Below are 18,817 nucleotides of genomic sequence, written 5' to 3'. Positions count from 1 at the left end.
AACCTCATTTTGGTGCCGGATGTAGTTTAATACAAATGTTGATGGAACAACAAATGAGCGGTGGAAACAACAGGGTTGCTGAGAATCAGACCACAGTGGTAATTTAGATGCTGTGGGTTGCTAGCACTACCCACTGGACAAGCTAGGTAAGTACTGTATATATCCGTCTGTGCTTACCCTTCCTTTAATATTAGTCTAAATAATTAATTTCTACTTTATTTAACTTGAAGATTAGATATAATTTTCATATGATAAGTGTCTAGCTACTAGTGGTAATACGTTGGTGTTAGGGGTGTTCATACATAGTAGTTTAAAAACTTCATAAAAGTTTTTACACTTCATACAACAAGTGTAAAACGGCAAAAAAAACGAGAAAAAAAACTTTTTAAAAAGTGTTGAAAAAAGGAACAAAAACATCAGAAAAACTGTTGATTTTCAGTTTTGACCCAGGAGGATAACAAGTACATGGTCCAATGGAAGACAAAAAAAAGGGTTGAGGACACCAAAGGGGGCTGTGGCTACCAATCGGAAGGTCGGCGGTTTGATCCCTGTCCCCTGCAGTCTACTTGTCCAAGAACCCCCAAATTGCGCCCAATGTTGTGCCATTGAATATTTATCTGATGAGCAGGTGGCCCCTTGTGTGGCAACCTCAGCCACCAGCGTATGTATGAATGTGTGTGTGTGTGTGTGAATTGTGCCTGTACTGTTTAAAGGGGTTTGAGCTGTTACTAAGACTAGAAAAGCTCTTTATATATACAGTCCATTTACAAAGAGTTAAACAGAGTCTAAACTAGCTCCATTTCATAACTGTCCAACATTGTTGTAAGAGACCAACTACATTCTTAATGAAACACATCATACAAACCATGTTCCCTACTAATGTTTTCCAAAGTGTGACAGGCTGTTTATGATCAAGTCTTATTGGGGATCAGGACGCTTTAGCTAACAGTTCCGTTTATTGTGCTACCCAGAAACGGCTTCCATTATAACATCATTTTGGTCCCTGTGGAGCACTAACAGGACAGCTGGGTGATTGATCCCATCAAGTGCAACTGTCAGTCACAAACAACAGTCCTTCCCGAGCCAAAGCTATGTCCTATTGTTATTCTTGGGTATCAGCAATGGGGTATGTGTGTTTGGCTATTATCCCTAAATCTCCTGAACTCTAACAATAGTTGGACAATATGAATGAGGGGAGTGGTGGCGGAGGGGGAATTGTCTTCTTTACCTGACCCTCTGACTAAACAAGGCAAGGAGTATTTATAGACCATAAGCATGCCCCATTATGTGGGGAGAGGGGACAGTATATCTACCCCTTTGTGACCAGCTTCATCACAAAGCACCCGGGATACTGTTTGGTCCTAATCAGCTATACCACTGAAACATGGTGAGTGGATACAGATTTCATTTGTTTAAAGTACTATTACTGTTAAGGGGACATTCTGTTTCTGCTGAATGTATTTATAAAGTATATTGTATGACATATTTACATGATATGATGTCATGGCATGTTTTGATGAATGATACGTCTTGCTCTTCTCAAACCAGTGATAATGAACCAATTTACCCCATGTCAATATGCATTTGGAAAATGAATTCAGATCAACAAAAAAAGATTATCGCTCCAGTTGTCCCCTTGATGATTTTGGATTTGTCTACTCGCAATGCTGAAACAAAAAAAAGAAAAGAAATGTATGAATTGGTAATTGTAGCATGAAGAGGAGAAAAGAGGAGAGAAAACAGGAGTTAAGTGAAACAAGGGACTTCACTTCTTTAAAAACATTAAAGAAGAGGGGAGGACAGTTTAGGAGAGGATATAAGGAGAGTAGAGAAAAGAGAAGACCCCTTGTTCCCTCCACTTTCGGCTAACGGCCTCTGTCAGAGGGGATGAGGGGAAAGAGGAGGAGAGGAGACAAGAGTGAATAGAGAAAAGGAAATGAAGGAAACAAGGAGAGAAGGGTAGAGAAAACAGGAGAGGAAAAATGAAGAAAGAAAAGGAGGAGAGATGAGCAACAAGTAAAGGCTACAAACAGGTCAACAAAAATTAAGTGTCTCTAGGAGGTTTCTGCTGGCCCTTTCAGGTTGATCTGCACAGGGCAGCATCAAGAAACAAATTCTGCCTCGCATCCCATGATTGCAAGGAATCCGCTTAAAAACAAAAATAAAGAATTAAATTGAGATGAGCGCCAGAGGTCCCGTCCCTGAGAGATACAAGTGCTCCAGAGCTAATCCACAACGAGGGTTAGACAGCAGCTGTCGAGAGGCCCGTGAATCCGAGCAATATCATGTCGTAGCGCCGCATCCCCCTTACACTGTTTTTCCCAGTTCCTTGGCAGTCATGTAAATAGCTCGACATAATCCTAGCCTCCCAGGGATTTCTGATCAAACAGGGCTCAGTGTACCATCCTGTCATCACCCAGCCAGGCCCTATAGAATAATCCCCCGTGTGATCCTGGGACTGCGGGAGTGCGGGCAGCGGACCACACCCTCCCCAGGCTTAGTCTGCATTCTCACAAAATTGGAGGCTTGAGTAAATATTTCCATAACAAACTGACAGTGTTTGTAATCCCTCCTAATGAAATGGGTGCCCCGGTATAAACCTTGCCTGTTGTGCAATTAGTGCCCCCCCCCCCACCACACATACACACACTGTAAGTTTGCTCATCACTGGCTCGTTATAATAAGATCATGTGTCACAGTAAAACCAATACTGAAGTGGAGCTGAAGCAGAGAGCCAGGTGATGACCGTGCTATTATCATTGAATCTAATCAAGAGTGTGATTGTCCAAACTCTGCAGTCACCCAAGAAGGCAAAGAAGAGATCCAACGGAGCCGGCTCCAATGTGTTCTCCATGTTTGAACAGGCCCAGATCCAGGAGTTCAAAGAAGTCAGTGCTCTGCCAAATGTTTTCTTTCCCATAGAATTTGAGCAGTTTACTCTGTGGTGGATGCTTACTGTGCATACAGGAGACATGGCATGTAACAATAAAACTTCTGCAGGCTTTTACTATCATGGATCAAAACAGAGACGGTTTCATTGACAAGAATGACCTGAGAGACACTTTTGCAGCTTTAGGTAGGACTGCTCGTGTGTCTGTTTATTGTTTGTATGTGTCTCTTATGAGTTGTAAGGGTTCCACATTGTCACATTTCATTTGAGTGGACCCAGTTGTAAAAACCTTGTTAGAGCTGGAGCAATTGGGCGACAAAATCCTATTTATTTTATCTTGTAAGTACTTTTTATTCAATCAAAAATGCAAAAGATTCTCTGGCTCCAGCTTCTGAGCATTTTCTTTGTCTTATGTAAAGTAAACTGGATGATGGATATATTAATGCATTATTTCGCTTTAGTTGTAACATTTTATTGACCAAATGATTCATCTATCAATCAAGAAAATGATAGTCACATTGACCAATTATGGAAATAATCGTTAGTTGCAGCTCTAAACCTTTGACCCCCTCCCTCTCTAGGCCGTTTAAATGTCAAGCAAGAAGAGATTGATGAGATGCTGATGGAGGCCCCAGGACCGGTTAATTTCACAGTCTTTCTCACCATGTTCGGAGAGAAACTAAAAGGTGAGGGCCCGTGTTCTGGATGTTCCAGAGCCCAATTGTAGCAATTTATTTCAGGACTATGGCAATCCTCTGGGAAAAAAAGATACTACCTTTGTTTACATTTTTCATCAACTCCGAGCTGCAACTGTTCCCTTCCAGGTGCTGACCCAGAGGAGACCATCCTCAACGCTTTTAAAGTCTTTGATCCAGATGGGAAGGGAACGTTAAAGAAAGACTTGTAAGTAACAGTCTATAGTGCTCTGTTGTTGGACGAGGTGAGTGTCCAGTAGGGCTGGATACCGAATTCAATACGTTTCAGTAGTGCTGTCAGTTAAACGCGTTATTAACAGCGTTAACGCAAACCCATTTTAACGGCGTCATATTTTTTATTACCGTTCTTTTTGGCCTAGCAAATTTTTTTGTTTTTTCACACGCTGTTGCAACAACTAGCAACAATAGAAAAACTACAACACTCCAACGGATCTAATTAGACCGGAAACAAAACAACATGCACGCAACACACACTTGTTTGGGCTTGCGAGGCGACCAAAGAGTAGTAACGTTACAATTTGAGTGGATAGCGAGCGTGAGACGCCAAAATGGACGCCAATAAGATTCTGAATGGAAAGTTTACTTTTTAAAAGTTGCCGAATGTTCCATTGACAAGACCAAAGTGCCACTGTTCCCCTCCAGGTGTGTTTAGTTGTTGTGAACTGAGCTATCATGACAGCACGTCCAGTCTGAAATACCACTTGATTGCCAAGCACACAGCTGATGTCAATTCTCTTTGACAACACTACTTTTAAGGCATCAACTAAATTGCCTGTATGACATCAAAAACAGCCTCTTCATTCAATATCTAATTTCAGTCCCTAAGGAGTAAATCTCATCAGCATGCTTCTACCAAGATCTGATAATGCTGCTGATTAGCTATTATTATTATATAACGTCACACGTCGTAATGACACGCAGGAAAAACCCTATGTCACGTGCAGAGAAAGAGCTCACGTCGTAGGAGCTGAAAAACAAATAAAAAGATTTGCACCGTTTTACAAAAAATAGGTATTGAAAAATGTGTAGTTGTCGAAGTCATGGTATATTGGTATTGAAATGTTTTGAGCGGTACCCAGCCCTGCCGCCCAGTGTGCTCATCATCACTGCTTGTCTTTACAGTGTGACAGAGATGTTGACGACCCAGGCGGACAGGTTCACCCCTGAAGAGGTTAGAGCTCCAGCTCAGACATCTCTAAGTTTAATTTAAGACATTTTTCACTCCAAAAATTAATCTTTTTACTGAACTTTATGCCTATAGATGGAACAGATGTTTGCCGCCTTCCCACCGGATGTAGCAGGAAACCTAGACTACAACAATCTGGTCCACGTCATCACACACGGCGAAGAGAAGGACCAAGAATAGATTGCACTCTGGACAATTAAACCAAAAGGTCACATTTGTGCCAAATATATCACACAAACTACAGCGGGAATATTTTATATGTCACATTCATTCAAATAAAATACATTATTTTTTGCATGAATGCATCAATTACGTACTCATTTGAATGTGAGTATACCACACTGTGTACATGTGATCTCTTGATATGTGCTGTATGAAATAAAAATCTATGAGATTACAACAAAGGAAGTGTTCAGTAATATGTTCTGACACTACATTCTATGAGATGTTTTTGCTGAACAAAAAAGAGAAGGGAGGGTTTGTCTCACTGGCGGTAACACTGAAGAAGATATTTGCAAAGATCCACTTACATTGTGGCATAATCCCAACGTTTTGATGATGTGGGAGATTTCCCGGGGTCAGGAGGTTAAACATGCAGGTTAATGAGGATGTTAGCTAATCCCAATGTGAGGATCAACAATTGTTCTTTTCCATTTGGCTCCAGGAATATAGATTTGTGTGCGTCTTTGCTTCCCAAAGCAAAAAAAAGCTGTTTCATTATTGATATTTAATTAGAAGTATTAGAATAAGCTTGATATAGACTTTAAGTTTCACTCCTGAGTGTGCAGCAATACAAAAATATCGGTATATTAAGTGAAATATAGAAAATATCTGTATATCTGTCTGTGCAGTTTCTCTCACTGAACACTTTGGCAGGGCAAAGATAGCCTACCATGTCTATTTAGGAAAGGAAAAAATAGTTTTCTCTAAGTGTTTCTATTGTCCTTTAACATTAAACTCGGAGGATTAAAATATATATGTAAATAAATTGTATTTGTTATTTTTTTTGCAACTGAACCGCATCCATCAGCTCCTTTTTTATGAAAATTAGTTGTTCAAAATGGCTTGTTGTGGACACAATCTTGTGTTTTCCAACAAAATGTGAAAATGCTTAAGAGATGAGGTTGTTGTTTTTTTTCAACAAAATTGGTATGTGCATGCTGCGGAAATTAATATACCAATGATTACTGCATCATTGTCAATTGCCCCCATGTACCCAAACTTGCAGGATAAATTACCTGGAAAATTCTGAGCTATTTCCAGACAGTGCTATGTTTTTGACAAACACATCTAGGCTTGTCATTGTTTAGGAATTGCCAATAATTTACCCTCCTGATGTCTTCGGGGCAAATTTGACCCCTTTCCAAAAGTTTTTAGATCAGAAATTGTCAGAAATTTTTTTCACACACATTTTCCAATCAAGTAACATGGATGGTTCCCAACAACACTCCACATGTTAAATAAATAATCAGTACACTGCTTTCATTGAATTTGTGTGTGTTTTTGTCAATTTTATAGCATTGGAGAGAAGAACTTGAAAAAATGAGAGAATTAAAAAGAGAGATAATAATGTAAAAAGATGTTTAAAAAGTAATACAAATGTCAAAAAAGTTGGGGGAAAACGCACAAAAATTTCAAAAGTCTCAGAAAAAGTCGACAAACTCATTGGAGTAAAGACACAAGAGGGTTATCATAACGTTGATAAAAGGGTTTTCATTTTAAATTTTGACTCAGAAAAACAAAAGTTACCAGGTTGGCGGGAAGACAACAGGAGAGTTAAGCTACTATATAATTTTATATACATGATTATATTTTGGGGCATTTTTTAGGCCTTTATTTTCACAGGGGAGATGAAGACATGAAAGGGGGAATGACATGCAGCAAAGGGCCACAGGTCGGAGTGGAACCCGCAGCCACTACACTGAGGAGTAAACCCTCTATATATGTGAGCCTGCTCTACTAACTGAGCTATCCTGGCCACTAAGCGCTCTCTTTTAACTGAACAAAATTTCAGAATCATATGATTTGCATTTTCATTTGATATACTGTAAATAAAATACTGCTCAACTGAACAGCAATCAACTAACCTTAACTAAACCTACATTGACTTCAAATGCTTAACAATGCATTTGAGCGAATGACTGCACCTAACATGTAGTAAAATGAAAACGCTTGTTTTTCTCCTATTATTTTTTGCCTATTATTATAGGCTACTAATGTAATTAGTGTGCTTTAAAATATTGCTGTCCTTGTATGATCATTCTTAATCAGGGCCATGGCTTAATTACTGTTAAAATACCAGAGCAAATCCTTGATTATAAAATCTTTGATTTATAATTCACGAGAGGGAATTTCTGTCTTCACAATGGCTCCTGAAGACTGAATAATCAAGTTGACGTTTTGCTATTTTTCTTGTATTTCTTACACTCTCAAATTCAGCTTTATCTAAATGGGTTAAAGAGTTGTTCTCCACCCAGGACAGTAGGGGGCAGCAGCAGAGCAGCTACCGGCAGCCTCCTTGAAGCAGCTGGCTAGCTGTACAAGGTGCGGCAGAGAAAAACAGAGAAGGGTCACCATCGCTAGCGAACAGCTAGCAGCTAGCTAGTGCGTTTGACTTTTTATTTTTTTAGTCCGTGTTTCTTAGCAAAAGCCAGCATTTGATGTAGACATTTTCTAAACTGCAATGTATAAGTAGCTTATTAGACTGTCTAAAGTGTCAACGAACAGCTGAACCGAAGCAGGGTTACACCATCAACATATTTACCGTCAGCCCGGAAAATTAACCAAGCTAGCTAACGTCAGGGAGCTAATGCCAGGTTAGCTTAGCGGGCTAGCTTTCACGAGTGGGTTAACGCTCAGGCATTAGATTTCACTGAATCGATTTTATCAACGCCAACGCTGCAATGGCTGATGTTGACAAGCTCAATATAGACAGTATCATCCAACGTCTTTTAGAAGGTAAGGACATTTTGAAGTGCTAGCTACGTCTAGCTGGCTAAATCATTACTTGTGATCTGCATGTTGATATGAGCACCGCTAGACTAGTTAGCTAGCTAGATAACGTTAACGTCCCGCGTCTGGCTGAAGCGTATTTTTTCAACATCTTGTAAAATAACTAGCTAACGTTAGTTCGTCATTTTTAATGGTCACCTTTTTTCAGCTGTTGTCTTTCTAGGGTGCGAATGTTATTGTACCTGAATGGCACGGTCCCGGTACTTGGTCCAATACACGTTGTAATTCTCTAAAACACAAACGCCAACATTGCGCATTTCGGCGCGATATGTAACGTTACATTCATCTTTTGTCCCGCACAGCCTCAGCATAGAGATAGCTACCGTACCAGGCATTGCCAACTCTGCTGGAACTGTTCCAACTGTTGTTTAGCTCTGTTTATGTTTTTTTGTTGTCAGTCAGAGGGGCAAAGCCTGGCAAGAATGTCCAGCTGCAGGAGAATGAGATTCGTGGATTATGCCTGAAGTCCAGGGAGATCTTTCTCAGTCAACCCATTCTTCTGGAACTGGAGGCCCCTCTTAAGATTTGTGGTAAGTAAGAATTGTATGTGAATACATCAGAAAATAAACTATGTGTATAGTGTTATAAAAATGCAACAAGGGGACAGTGCCACATTACGACTCAATACAATTGCATGCAGTTCACTTTGGTGCATTAACTTACGTTTTGTCCTGCAGGTGATATCCATGGACAATACTATGATCTGCTCAGGCTGTTTGAGTATGGTGGCTTTCCTCCAGAAAGCAACTATCTGTTTCTGGGGGACTATGTGGACAGGGGGAAGCAGTCTTTGGAAACCATCTGCCTTCTTCTGGCCTACAAAATTAAATACCCAGAGAACTTCTTCCTGCTGAGGGGAAACCATGAGTGTGCTTCAATCAACAGAATATATGGTTTCTATGATGAGTGTGAGTATTGTGCCTCTGTGGCCAGTAAAATTATTCCTAAAGTGTCCTTGGGTTTCTTGAAAGGTGGTATATAAATAAGTGATTATTTTTTCAAGCATTTTGTATCAGTTTTATTTTATATTATATTAGTGATGGTTGGAGTTTAATTCTGTGATTTCTTCCTTATATTCCATACTGTGTGGCTTAAGTGTACTTTGTCACACAAAATTGTTGGCTTTTTTTAGGCCTGCATAATTGAAATTTTATTGAAATTGCAACCTAGTGGGGCGCAATATTTGTTAAAGGCAATTATGTGTGTCAAACCTTTCTGAAGTAAATATTGTGGTGCTGCAGAGACGTCCTACACATAGAATCCTACAAACTGAAGGAAAAATAAATAGTTTTGTGGTACAGATCTAATGAAACACGCAAATACACAAAACACAAGCAAATAAGAAAACACCTTCATTAATTTGATAACACATAAGCAGCATTCAGCAAACCCGCTGCAAGTACACACCACAACCAAATACACAAACGCGCTGCAAATACAGAAGCAATACAAAAAGAAAAGCACCCATCCCAGAAACAAATGCAAAAAAAAAGAAGCTGCATCCAGATCACACAACGAAAGTTCTCCAGGCCTCTAGGGGGAGCGCTAAGGGAACAGATTGATTTTAGGCCCCACAAAGAGAGAGAGCCGTGGCACATTCAAGCTCAGAAAGCTGTGCACCGTTGTGAAACTTTGAGAGCATAGAAAGTAAATATTAAGCATTTGTTCACCGGGATTGTGCGTTTTTCTTCTTGCATCATTTCTGTATTTTCAGCACGTTTGTGTAATTGGTTCTGTTGTGTGGATTTGCAGCGGGTGAAAATGCTAAAAGCTGCGCATGTGTTGTCAAATTTAAGAAGGTGTTTTCTTAATTTGCTTGTGTTTCATCTAATTGCGTGTTTCATTAAGTTGCAGTGCTATTGCCCCTGTCGGCCACCGTTGAATATTTTTCAATGGAAATGAGAATAATCATACAAAAGGATCATTCCCTCCTAAATCATATCTTAGTTACAATACCAGTCCAAAGAAATATCACAAGCTGATATTTTCCTCATATTGTGCAGCCCTACTTCTTTAGTCTCCACACAGAGTTTATATGGACAATGTCTTTGATGGAGCTTGGCACATGTGCGGTAGTAGAAGGGCCCTTATTGCTTAACAATAATTGAAATATGTAATTTTTTTCCCCTAAAATGTTTAGGTAAAAGAAGGTACAACATCAAACTCTGGAAGACCTTCACAGATTGTTTTAACTGCCTCCCTATTGCCGCCATTGTTGATGAGAAGATCTTTTGCTGCCACGGAGGTGTGTTTTGTTTTTTGTACCTTTTGATGTTAGCCACTCCCATTTGTCCTTAAGTAATGCTGTCGTTGCAGTTTGTGACGTAGGTCTTACCCGTGTGTAATGGGTATCGGCCTCAGTATCAGTGTGTTTATTTGTACTTTTACCTCTGTTACGTTTAGGACTCTCGCCTGACCTTCAGTCCATGGAGCAGATCAGACGCATCATGCGTCCCACTGATGTGCCCGACCAAGGTCTGCTGTGCGATTTGCTCTGGTCTGATCCTGACAAGGATGTTTTGGGCTGGGGGGAGAACGACAGGGGTGTATCATTTACCTTTGGCTCAGAGGTGGTGGCCAAGTTCCTGCACAAGCATGACCTGGATCTGATCTGTCGTGCCCATCAGGTAATCACAATGTCCTCTGTCATTAGAATTGAACATACTTTTTTTGTGCAAACGGGTACAAATGTGGGTTTGGTTTGCGTTTGCAAAGAGTACTGTTAAAAGGGCCTCATTAAAAGTTTTAGACATATCACACTAAGGCGGGACACATTAAGACAGTTACATAAAAACTCAATACATGTGGCCAAGTTTGCGCAGTTAGTAGAGCAGACGCAAATATACATAGAGATTTATGCCTCGAACCAGAGGTCCAGGGGTCAAGTTCGACCTGTGGCAATTTCTTGCATGTCGTCCCCCCCCCCCCCCCACCTAGTTGCCCTAACCTTTAAAGGCAGAACACCCCCAAAATTAACTTTATAAAACAACAAATGTTCAATAGAAGCTACATCAAAAGGAGCACCAGTTACTTGATGGTGAGGACTGAATCAATGTTAAATAAATAGATATAAAGATTATAAACAGAAATGTGACACGGCTGTAGATTTTTTTTAAATGCTGAATGCACTTGACACAAAGACTGCAGTACAACACGTACTTGGCCGAGAACTGGCACAATGTTGCGCTTTTTTTGCTGGACAGTTGTTCTCAACCTTTTTTGGGTTGTGACCCCTTGAAGATAAAGGTCCCTGGTTGTCTCCCCCCCGGTTTTCTAAGTATGTAAACCTGTCTTTTTTCTTTTCTTTTTATCATCTCACTTGCAGGTTGTTGAGGATGGCTATGAATTCTTCGCAAAGAGGCAGCTTGTGACTTTGTTCTCAGCGCCTAACTATTGTGGAGAGTTTGACAATGCTGGTGCCATGATGAGTGTGGATGAGACCCTCATGTGCTCTTTTCAGGTAAGGTGCAAAGGCAAATGTGCCTATTTGTGAATCATATTGTCCTAAAATACTCGCACAAGCTCGCGCAATAAAATGTACTGACATTTTGTCTCCTAATCCTGCACATTGGTATCGTTTCTTTTAGCAGTTCCATCTAGACAATTAACCTTATTTCCACTTTTTTAAGCTCAAGCGCTTACACATTAAACACTAGGTACTACTAACAACAACCAGTTAATTAGTAGGTAGTTCATTGTTGTACAATTGCGACGTACATGATACAGTTGCCCAATATTTCTATTTAAAGTGTAAATTATTTTTTCTAAAATTACTTGATGCACAAGTGTGTGCATTAAGTCTTTTATTAGGCGTGTTTGACAGCAATGTGTATTCCTTTTGCAGATTTTGAAACCAGCTGAGAAGAAGAAGCCCAACGGCAGCCGTCCTGTGACTCCCCCCCGCAACATGGTCACCAAGCAAGCAAAGAAATGAGTGGGGGTGACAAATTGCTGGAGTCTCATTCCTCTGTTTTGCTTTCATTTTCTGCATTTGAAGGATTGGTTCTCCTTCGTGCTGCCAATACTGAAAAGATGTTCACTCCTACCCGATGAAAGCAAACTATGTTGTTGTTTTGTTCACAGGGGTAAATTGATATGTCACCATGAAAACCTCAGGTGTTTTGCACTCCATTTTGCAGCTAGTCTTTGCCACATATGACTGTTCAATCAGGAAAAATTCAATAATACGGCTATTTATGCACAGGAATGCCTTGTTTGAAGCTGTGCACAATTTTACCAATTCCTTTCATGTCTTATTAATTTGTCTTTTTCTCACGGTAATGTTGGTATTAATGGCTATTAAAAATCCAATGGGGAAAAGTCACAAAAACCTGTTTACTTATATACAATTTTATTTACAGTTATTTACTGTTGGTGTCATAGGATATTGACTTGCACTGCATCATCACATTTTTAAACAAGTCTTGTGCTAAACTAAATGAATAAATAAGCACTCTTGTAATGTCTAAATCTTTCTAATAAACTGAGTGTATTTTAGGGCGATATCTGTATCTGAGTGTCATTTGTTCAAACTTGAGCTTCTAAAAATCACAATACAAACTGAAATACAATTGTAAATTGCTTTTGGATATTACTTAAGAAAGGCTCCCATCAGGCAACACCCACAAGGGGGAGACAGAATATAATGCAAACTCCAATTCGGCAAGTGAGGTGTGAAATATTGCAGATACACAAAGTCTGTATGAAAACAAACGAAATATTAAAAATTATATATAGCCATTTTAACTTAATTTGTCCACTTACATTTGTATTACATAAGTCTTATGTCATAAGATAAAGCTGACTGAAGTTGCATTTCCTTATTAGGAAACGTAGGTTGCGTAACGATCTCTGACGTCAGAGCAGTCACAAGACCTTGCTAGCCGAGCCAAGCGCAGCGTTTGAGGCCACAGGGCAACCGGTTCGCACTTTGTGTTATATAGCTAGTGTCTCAAAGGCATGACTGACACCATGGCCCCCAAGAACCAGCACATACGGATCTTTTGGAGTGTAAGAGGCGACTTTTTTCGGTGATTTTTTTCCTCCCTAGATATCACGGCACAGGAACAAAGCTCCCCGAGTCTCAGCGGAAGGCATTGTGTATTCGTGCGTGGCGGCTGTGGTTGTCGGAGACAGTGTCTAGGCTAGCTCAGCCCCCATCTCCATTCACGTTAGCAAGTCAACATTGGACGTCGCCGCTAGGCTAGCAGGGTTGCTAGCTTGGCCGGTTTGTTTGGTAGGAGCTGGTGTGTAGGTGATGTTGTCCGTCCTGTCGTACGGTAGACTTGTGGCCAGAGCTGTCATCGGGGGACTTTCTCAGACAGACGGCCGCGACTACAGCCTGGTGACAGCGAGCTGTGGCTTCGGCAAGGACTTTCGGAAAGGCATCCTGAAGAAAGGGATGTGCTATGGGGACGACGCATGCTTCATCGCTCGACACAGAACCGCTGATGTTTTGGGTGAGTGTTTGCTAGACAAGCAATAACAATAAAGGTCACCCCCCCCCCCTTATCAGAAGGCTGAATACCTTTTTCGAAGATTGAATTGCACGTGCGAGCAAAAATAATGTTTTAGTTACAGTTCAGAAGGCTCGTGGTAGTGAACAGAGTGGGTGCTTTCCCATATCCGCTGCTAACTTAACTAACGCTATTTGTTTGCATTTTGTTCCGGATTGATAACCTGCGACACACTGTTGCATTTTCTAAGCTAGGTAGGCTGGAACCTGCACCTCTGTTGCGTGGAGAATGCATTCCTTAAACCGTCATTGTCAGGTACCCAAAAACAATGCAGGCTTTAAAGTCTCTATTGAGGATTAAAATGGCTCTCCAGCACAGAGACCTTGAATCTCATATAAACAACCTGCTATTTAACACAACCGCAGGGCCGTGCAGCCCTGCTGCATGTCTGTGCGCTGGTGCATACTGTGCTAGTCAAGACACACAAACAATTACAAATCGGGATCATGCATTTCACCAAGCCAGGTTGTTATTTTTTTATTTTTTTGGGAGGTCTGATAAGTTACAAAGTTGTGTGCTGGCTTTGAGCGAGCCTGTTTCTGTCCTGTTCTCTGGCTCAGGCTTATGGGACGCAGAGGGCCATCCTTGTATGGGCATTCGTGGGAGTAAGAGGACAATCTTTGACCTGGCCAATTGCTCCTATGCGAACAAGTGCTTGTATTAACCTACAAAACAAATAATGTTTCTATAGTAAAATTAATGTAGGCTTGCAATGGGGAGTTTTTTTTATGCAATTTGGGGAATTACAGATTTTGTGTTTTGAAGTAGGCCTTTCCAATTAATCGCAATTTTATCGAAATCTCAATATGGAGTGCTGCAGTATCACAGTTGGGGGCCCATTTTTTTTGTTAAAGGCAAAATATTTATCGAACCATTTTGAATGAAGTATTGTGATGCAGCAGAAACATCCTGACCTACAAACTGTGTTCTACAGACTAAAGTTTTTTTTTTTTGTTTAGTACAGATTGGAGGGAGATCAATACAGCATAGTATCGCGATATATTGTCTGATTGACAATCCCATTCAGCAGGACCACAACTGAAGTGAGATGAAAAAACTGAAATGTTTGTTTTTAGATAAAATAGATGTTGACAGAGTTTCCTTTCGGGGACATCCTTTGAAATTTGGAAAAATCCGAAGTTGGAAAAAAGGTTATAAATTGCAATGTATTGCAGAATATTGCCATATCTTTACAATCGCAATAATATCATATCGGGAGGCGTCTAGTGACTCCCACCCGTGGTAGTACAGATCCTCAGAAAAATCATACTATAAATATTTTTGGGATTTTAATACTTTTCAATGAAAATGAGAATAATTATACAAAACTGATTATCCCCTTCAATATGGCGACTCATATTGCAATATCAGTCAAAATAATCGCAATTAGACAATTTCCTCATATCATGCAGCCCTGTTTTGAAGCCAAGAGACAAACTATGTAATCAGCGGGCCCTTAAACGTAATTAACTACAGTGGATAACCTTTAGCTATGTTTAAATTCAAAAGAACCCTGGAGATCAGATAAAGTCACCTTTTATAATAGAATCAGGAATGACTGAAACAGTGACACTCAAAGGGGAACTTCTCACGTGCGGAGGCTGTTTTTATGTGTTGTTTGACATTTCCTTGATTTCATGAACACATCTTTCCGTTTTCTGTACTGGATGTGCTTTTTGCATCTTGGTGAAAGTGGCCATTGTTTTTCTTTATTGTGCAGCTGCATGGCATTGTTCTTGTTTTCTCACTAGATCCTCACTTGTGGTGCAAGTCTGAGCAATGTCAAGAATGAGTATTATGTTTCTGAGCTTGTTTTCACTTGAGCCGTTTATAAAAAGAAAAGAAGCTGTATTAGGCACAGTAACTAATTCATACAGTACTGTGCAAAAGTCTTAGGTAGGTGTGGGAAAAATGCTGTAAACTAAGATTTTTTTTTTTTCAATTCATAAAGTGAGTGATCAAAAGAAACCTAAACCACATCAATATTTGGTGTTCCTACCCTTTGCCTTAAAACCGGCATCAATTCTTTTAGGTACACTTGTAAAAAGTAGGGCGACGTTGAGGATCGTAGACACAGTGGTCAGCCATGGAAACTTAGTGCAGCAGATGAAAAACACAGCCCTGACATCAACATCATCCAGTGGGTCTGGGATGACATGAAGAGACAGAAGGATGTTAGGCAGTCTACACCCACAGAACATCTGGGGTTAGTTCTCCAAGATGTTTGGAACAACCTGCCAGCCGAGTTTCTTAAAAAACTGAATGCAAGTGTGCCTAGAAGAATTGATGCTGTGTTGAAGGCAGAGGTTGGTCACACCAAATAATGATTTGATTTAGATTCCTCTTCTCTTTATTCACTCCATTTTTGTTAATTGATGAAAATAAACTATTAAAATTTCCATTTTTGAAAGCATTCTTACTTTGCAGTATTTTTCATACCTGCCTACAACATTTTCACAGTACTCTATAATCGTGATAAAAGGGGGGGAGTTGTTGGACTTTTGTTAAGCTGAAAATTGTGAGTTCCAATTATTAAGAAAAACTTGTGTTTTCAGGTGTCGCAGATGGAGTAGGTGGATGGCGTGACTATGGAGTAGACCCATCGCAATTTTCAGGCACACTGATGAAGACATGCGAGAGGCTGGTGAAGGAAGGACGCTTCGTCCCCAGCAACCCGGTGGGAGTCCTCACCAGCAGCTACTACGAGCTGCTGCAGAACAAAGTGCCCCTGCTGGGTGAGTAAAGCCACCGGACACACAGGATCCCAGTGTTCACATTACACCTTAAAGTAGACAGGGCCCTATCAATGCAACATACTGTAGAATACCTTTTTGTGTTTTTGAGACTGTTCATATCCAGTGTCTGGGGAAAGCATCAATGTGCTCAGGCCTTGTCCACCATCTGTGGGACCAGGATGTCTGGATGTACCCATTTTCTAAACCTAAGGAGTAAATCTCATCAGCGTCAGTGAGCCATTAAGCATGCAGGATTCTTCCACCAAGATCTAACACAGATTGGGATTGGCTGTCTAATGTTACACGTTGTGGAGGCAGGCAGGAAGAACTCTAGGTTACGCACAGAGACGGGGCTCACATAGTAGGAGCTGAAAAATAAAGATTTGTGCTGTAATGTTTAATAAAATTGGTATAAAAAGCAGTATTGTTAAGGAACTGGTATCAAACATTTTTGAATGATACCCAGTCCTACCGTATATCACCCTGTTCATTCCTCTACAGTTAATGTGATGATCCTATCTAGTGTGATGTGTATAAAAAAGACCGCCAAGGTCTCCTCCTTTTCTGACCTGTTTTGTATTAAAGATGTTATTGTAGGATTGCAGACCGTGATACTTTTACGGTTTACCTACTCTTTGCTTCTAACCTTGTTCAAAACCTAACTAAACTGATTAAGGTCCATACCATGCACTCTGCCGGACAGTAAAGTGGTGAAGGGCGTACTGCGCATGGCACGGAAACCGTACATTTTCCATGTGGTTTGGCTTGTAGCACACTGTCGAGGGTTAGGTTGTTTGTTCCGCCTGTTCACTTAAGTGGTGGCTGGATGAGGATTTTTTCATCATGAGTCAGAGACCACCAGATCGCATTAAGAAGTCCTGGGAATGTCTCTTGTCCTTACTTGCTCCACGCGGGGACACTTCCAGAATCCCTTTCCTCCTTCACACCACTTCCCAACAACAATGCGCGCACAAACGTAGAACATCAGTGACTGCATGTTTTGGGAACAGATCTCTGCCGGTGCCAGTACTTTTCCATCCCTTTTTATCACATGTGCAGCAGGGAAAACAACCCTATATTATGTTGTTCCATTATGTGTGTGTGTGTGTGTGTGTGTGTGGGGTTGCGAAGAAAGGGAGTGAGTCACAGTGCGTGAGAGTTTTTACAAGGTTGATCCCTGCATATTTCGGTGGGCCGGATGACTCAGCAGCAGGGTGTGGCTGCACGTTAATCCGCCTGCTCCAGCTCATGTCACCATTCTTCAAACCACTACGCTGATTGTGGTACTTCAAGTTTGTGTATTGAGGCTAACCCCATTAATCAGTCTTCCTAACACACTTCAGATGGCTATCGTTCCGTAAATGGAGAGGAATCTTCAAAGCTATGTAGCTCTAGAGAACACGGTGGAAAAGACAGTTTTCAGGCTTTTTGCAGTTTTGTTTCCATCCAGGCATTGTTTAGAAAAGTATGTATTAAAACAAATAGAAATAGACATGATTGTAGCCTGCATGAGAACCTTTCTGATCTCTTTTTAAAACAATACTTTAAAAGCAATACTTTCTAGTTTTGTCATGAATATTCTATAGTATCGTATCCATCGGAGGTGGGAACTGGGAATGATGTCACACCAGAGTTGACGTGTTTGAGTAACAAGTTAAAAAACAAGAGGGGGGACGGCAATAACCAGTAGAGCCTGAACTTAGGCATTTCTCAAACTATTGGTATCGGAATTTATGATGGCAGATTTAAAAAAACACATATCATATTTATTAATCTGAATAATTTATAATGACAAATAATTCAGTTAAATAATTATTTAAAAAAAAAAAAAAAACGGATGGTCAGCCATGTTATGCGTGTTGGCGTTGCACAGTTTGTCCACCAGAGGGCTCTACAACGTCCCTGTTGGCAACATTCTGACTTGAAGCTTCATATCTTAAGTTTGTATTTTTTTTTTGAAGATGTCGGAATATCAGATTTTTAAATAACTAAATTTGTATCGGCCTACAATCGTGATGTCGGGGGTTGGTGAGGTTTTCTTAAATTTTCCGGTTGTAAATCTGACTTTACCGGGCCGTTTCTTCCAGGTTAAATTTCTTCCCTGTTCAACTGGAACACACCACCAGACCCAGCAGATGATGCACACCATATTTGTATTTTATTTGCATTTAAAACTACAACGGAATGTGTGTCTGTGTACGTTTGCAGGCAGCAGCACAGCCTGCATTGTGGTTTTGGACCGGCAGAGTCACCGGCTGCACACAGCCAACCTGGGAGACTCAGGCTTCCTGTTGGTCCGGGGAGGGGAGGTGGTCCACCGCTCGGACGAGCAGCAGCACTACTTCAACACGCCCTTCCAGCTGTCCATCGCCCCCCCGGGGGCCGAAGGAGCTGTCCTCAGTGATAGGTGAGGCACCCAACAGGCAGTACATCGTACACCTGCTGCCAAGAAAACTCTAAACTGGTCTATGGGGACAATGCATACAGTGGGAGGGTTGTTTCCGATAGTAAATTGAACAGTTGATAGAGAGGAGGCAGCAGGTGTAATACATCCATACAGATCACACACAGATATAACAAAGGCTCAGCCAACAACGCGCCGCACCGCAGTGTTGGTAAATGATGACGGTGACCATGTCGAGCTGTAGTGTTACACAGAATAAGTGTTTTATTTAAATATAAAACAGCTCGAGTAGGAATACAGTCCATCAGATTGTAAACAGTGATCTGAAGATCCACAGGGAGGAGTTTCTAAGCGTTCA

At 40.8% G+C, this 18,817-nt stretch overlaps 3 protein-coding genes across 3 annotated transcripts in view; all 3 read left to right on the top strand.

The window, feature by feature from the left end:
• The first annotated feature begins 1,276 nt into the window (after positions 1–1,276).
• myl2b (myosin, light chain 2b, regulatory, cardiac, slow) lies at positions 1,277–5,191 on the top strand. The gene is made up of 7 exons (XM_034872710.1): positions 1,277–1,387; positions 2,799–2,888; positions 3,001–3,076; positions 3,472–3,576; positions 3,715–3,793; positions 4,729–4,777; positions 4,868–5,191. The coding sequence occupies exons 1-7, from the start codon at positions 1,385–1,387 to the stop codon at positions 4,970–4,972; spliced, it is 507 nt and encodes a 168-aa protein (XP_034728601.1). The 5' UTR covers positions 1,277–1,384; the 3' UTR covers positions 4,973–5,191.
• A 2,118-nt stretch (positions 5,192–7,309) lies between these two features.
• Positions 7,310–12,307, top strand: ppp1cc (protein phosphatase 1, catalytic subunit, gamma isozyme). The gene is made up of 7 exons (XM_034870938.1): positions 7,310–7,750; positions 8,203–8,334; positions 8,482–8,712; positions 9,945–10,049; positions 10,208–10,431; positions 11,130–11,264; positions 11,649–12,307. Exons 1-7 carry the CDS (start codon positions 7,696–7,698, stop codon positions 11,736–11,738), a joined length of 972 nt encoding a protein of 323 aa, XP_034726829.1. The 5' UTR covers positions 7,310–7,695; the 3' UTR covers positions 11,739–12,307.
• A 352-nt stretch (positions 12,308–12,659) lies between these two features.
• The window catches only part of pptc7a (protein phosphatase targeting COQ7 a), a 10,082-nt gene continuing 3,924 nt past the window's right edge, over positions 12,660–18,817 (top strand). Inside the window, exons 1-3 of the mRNA XM_034870939.1 lie at positions 12,660–13,263; positions 15,876–16,055; positions 18,264–18,462. Coding sequence (XP_034726830.1) covers positions 13,062–13,263; positions 15,876–16,055; positions 18,264–18,462 — 581 coding nt within the window. The 5' untranslated portion in view covers positions 12,660–13,061. The remainder of the gene's footprint in view (positions 13,264–15,875; positions 16,056–18,263; positions 18,463–18,817) is intronic.

The sequence above is a fragment of the Etheostoma cragini genome, chromosome 5 (assembly GCF_013103735.1).
Source record: "Etheostoma cragini isolate CJK2018 chromosome 5, CSU_Ecrag_1.0, whole genome shotgun sequence".
Lineage (NCBI taxonomy): Eukaryota > Metazoa > Chordata > Actinopteri > Perciformes > Percidae > Etheostoma > Etheostoma cragini.
This window is presented reverse-complemented; position numbering and strand designations above follow the sequence as displayed.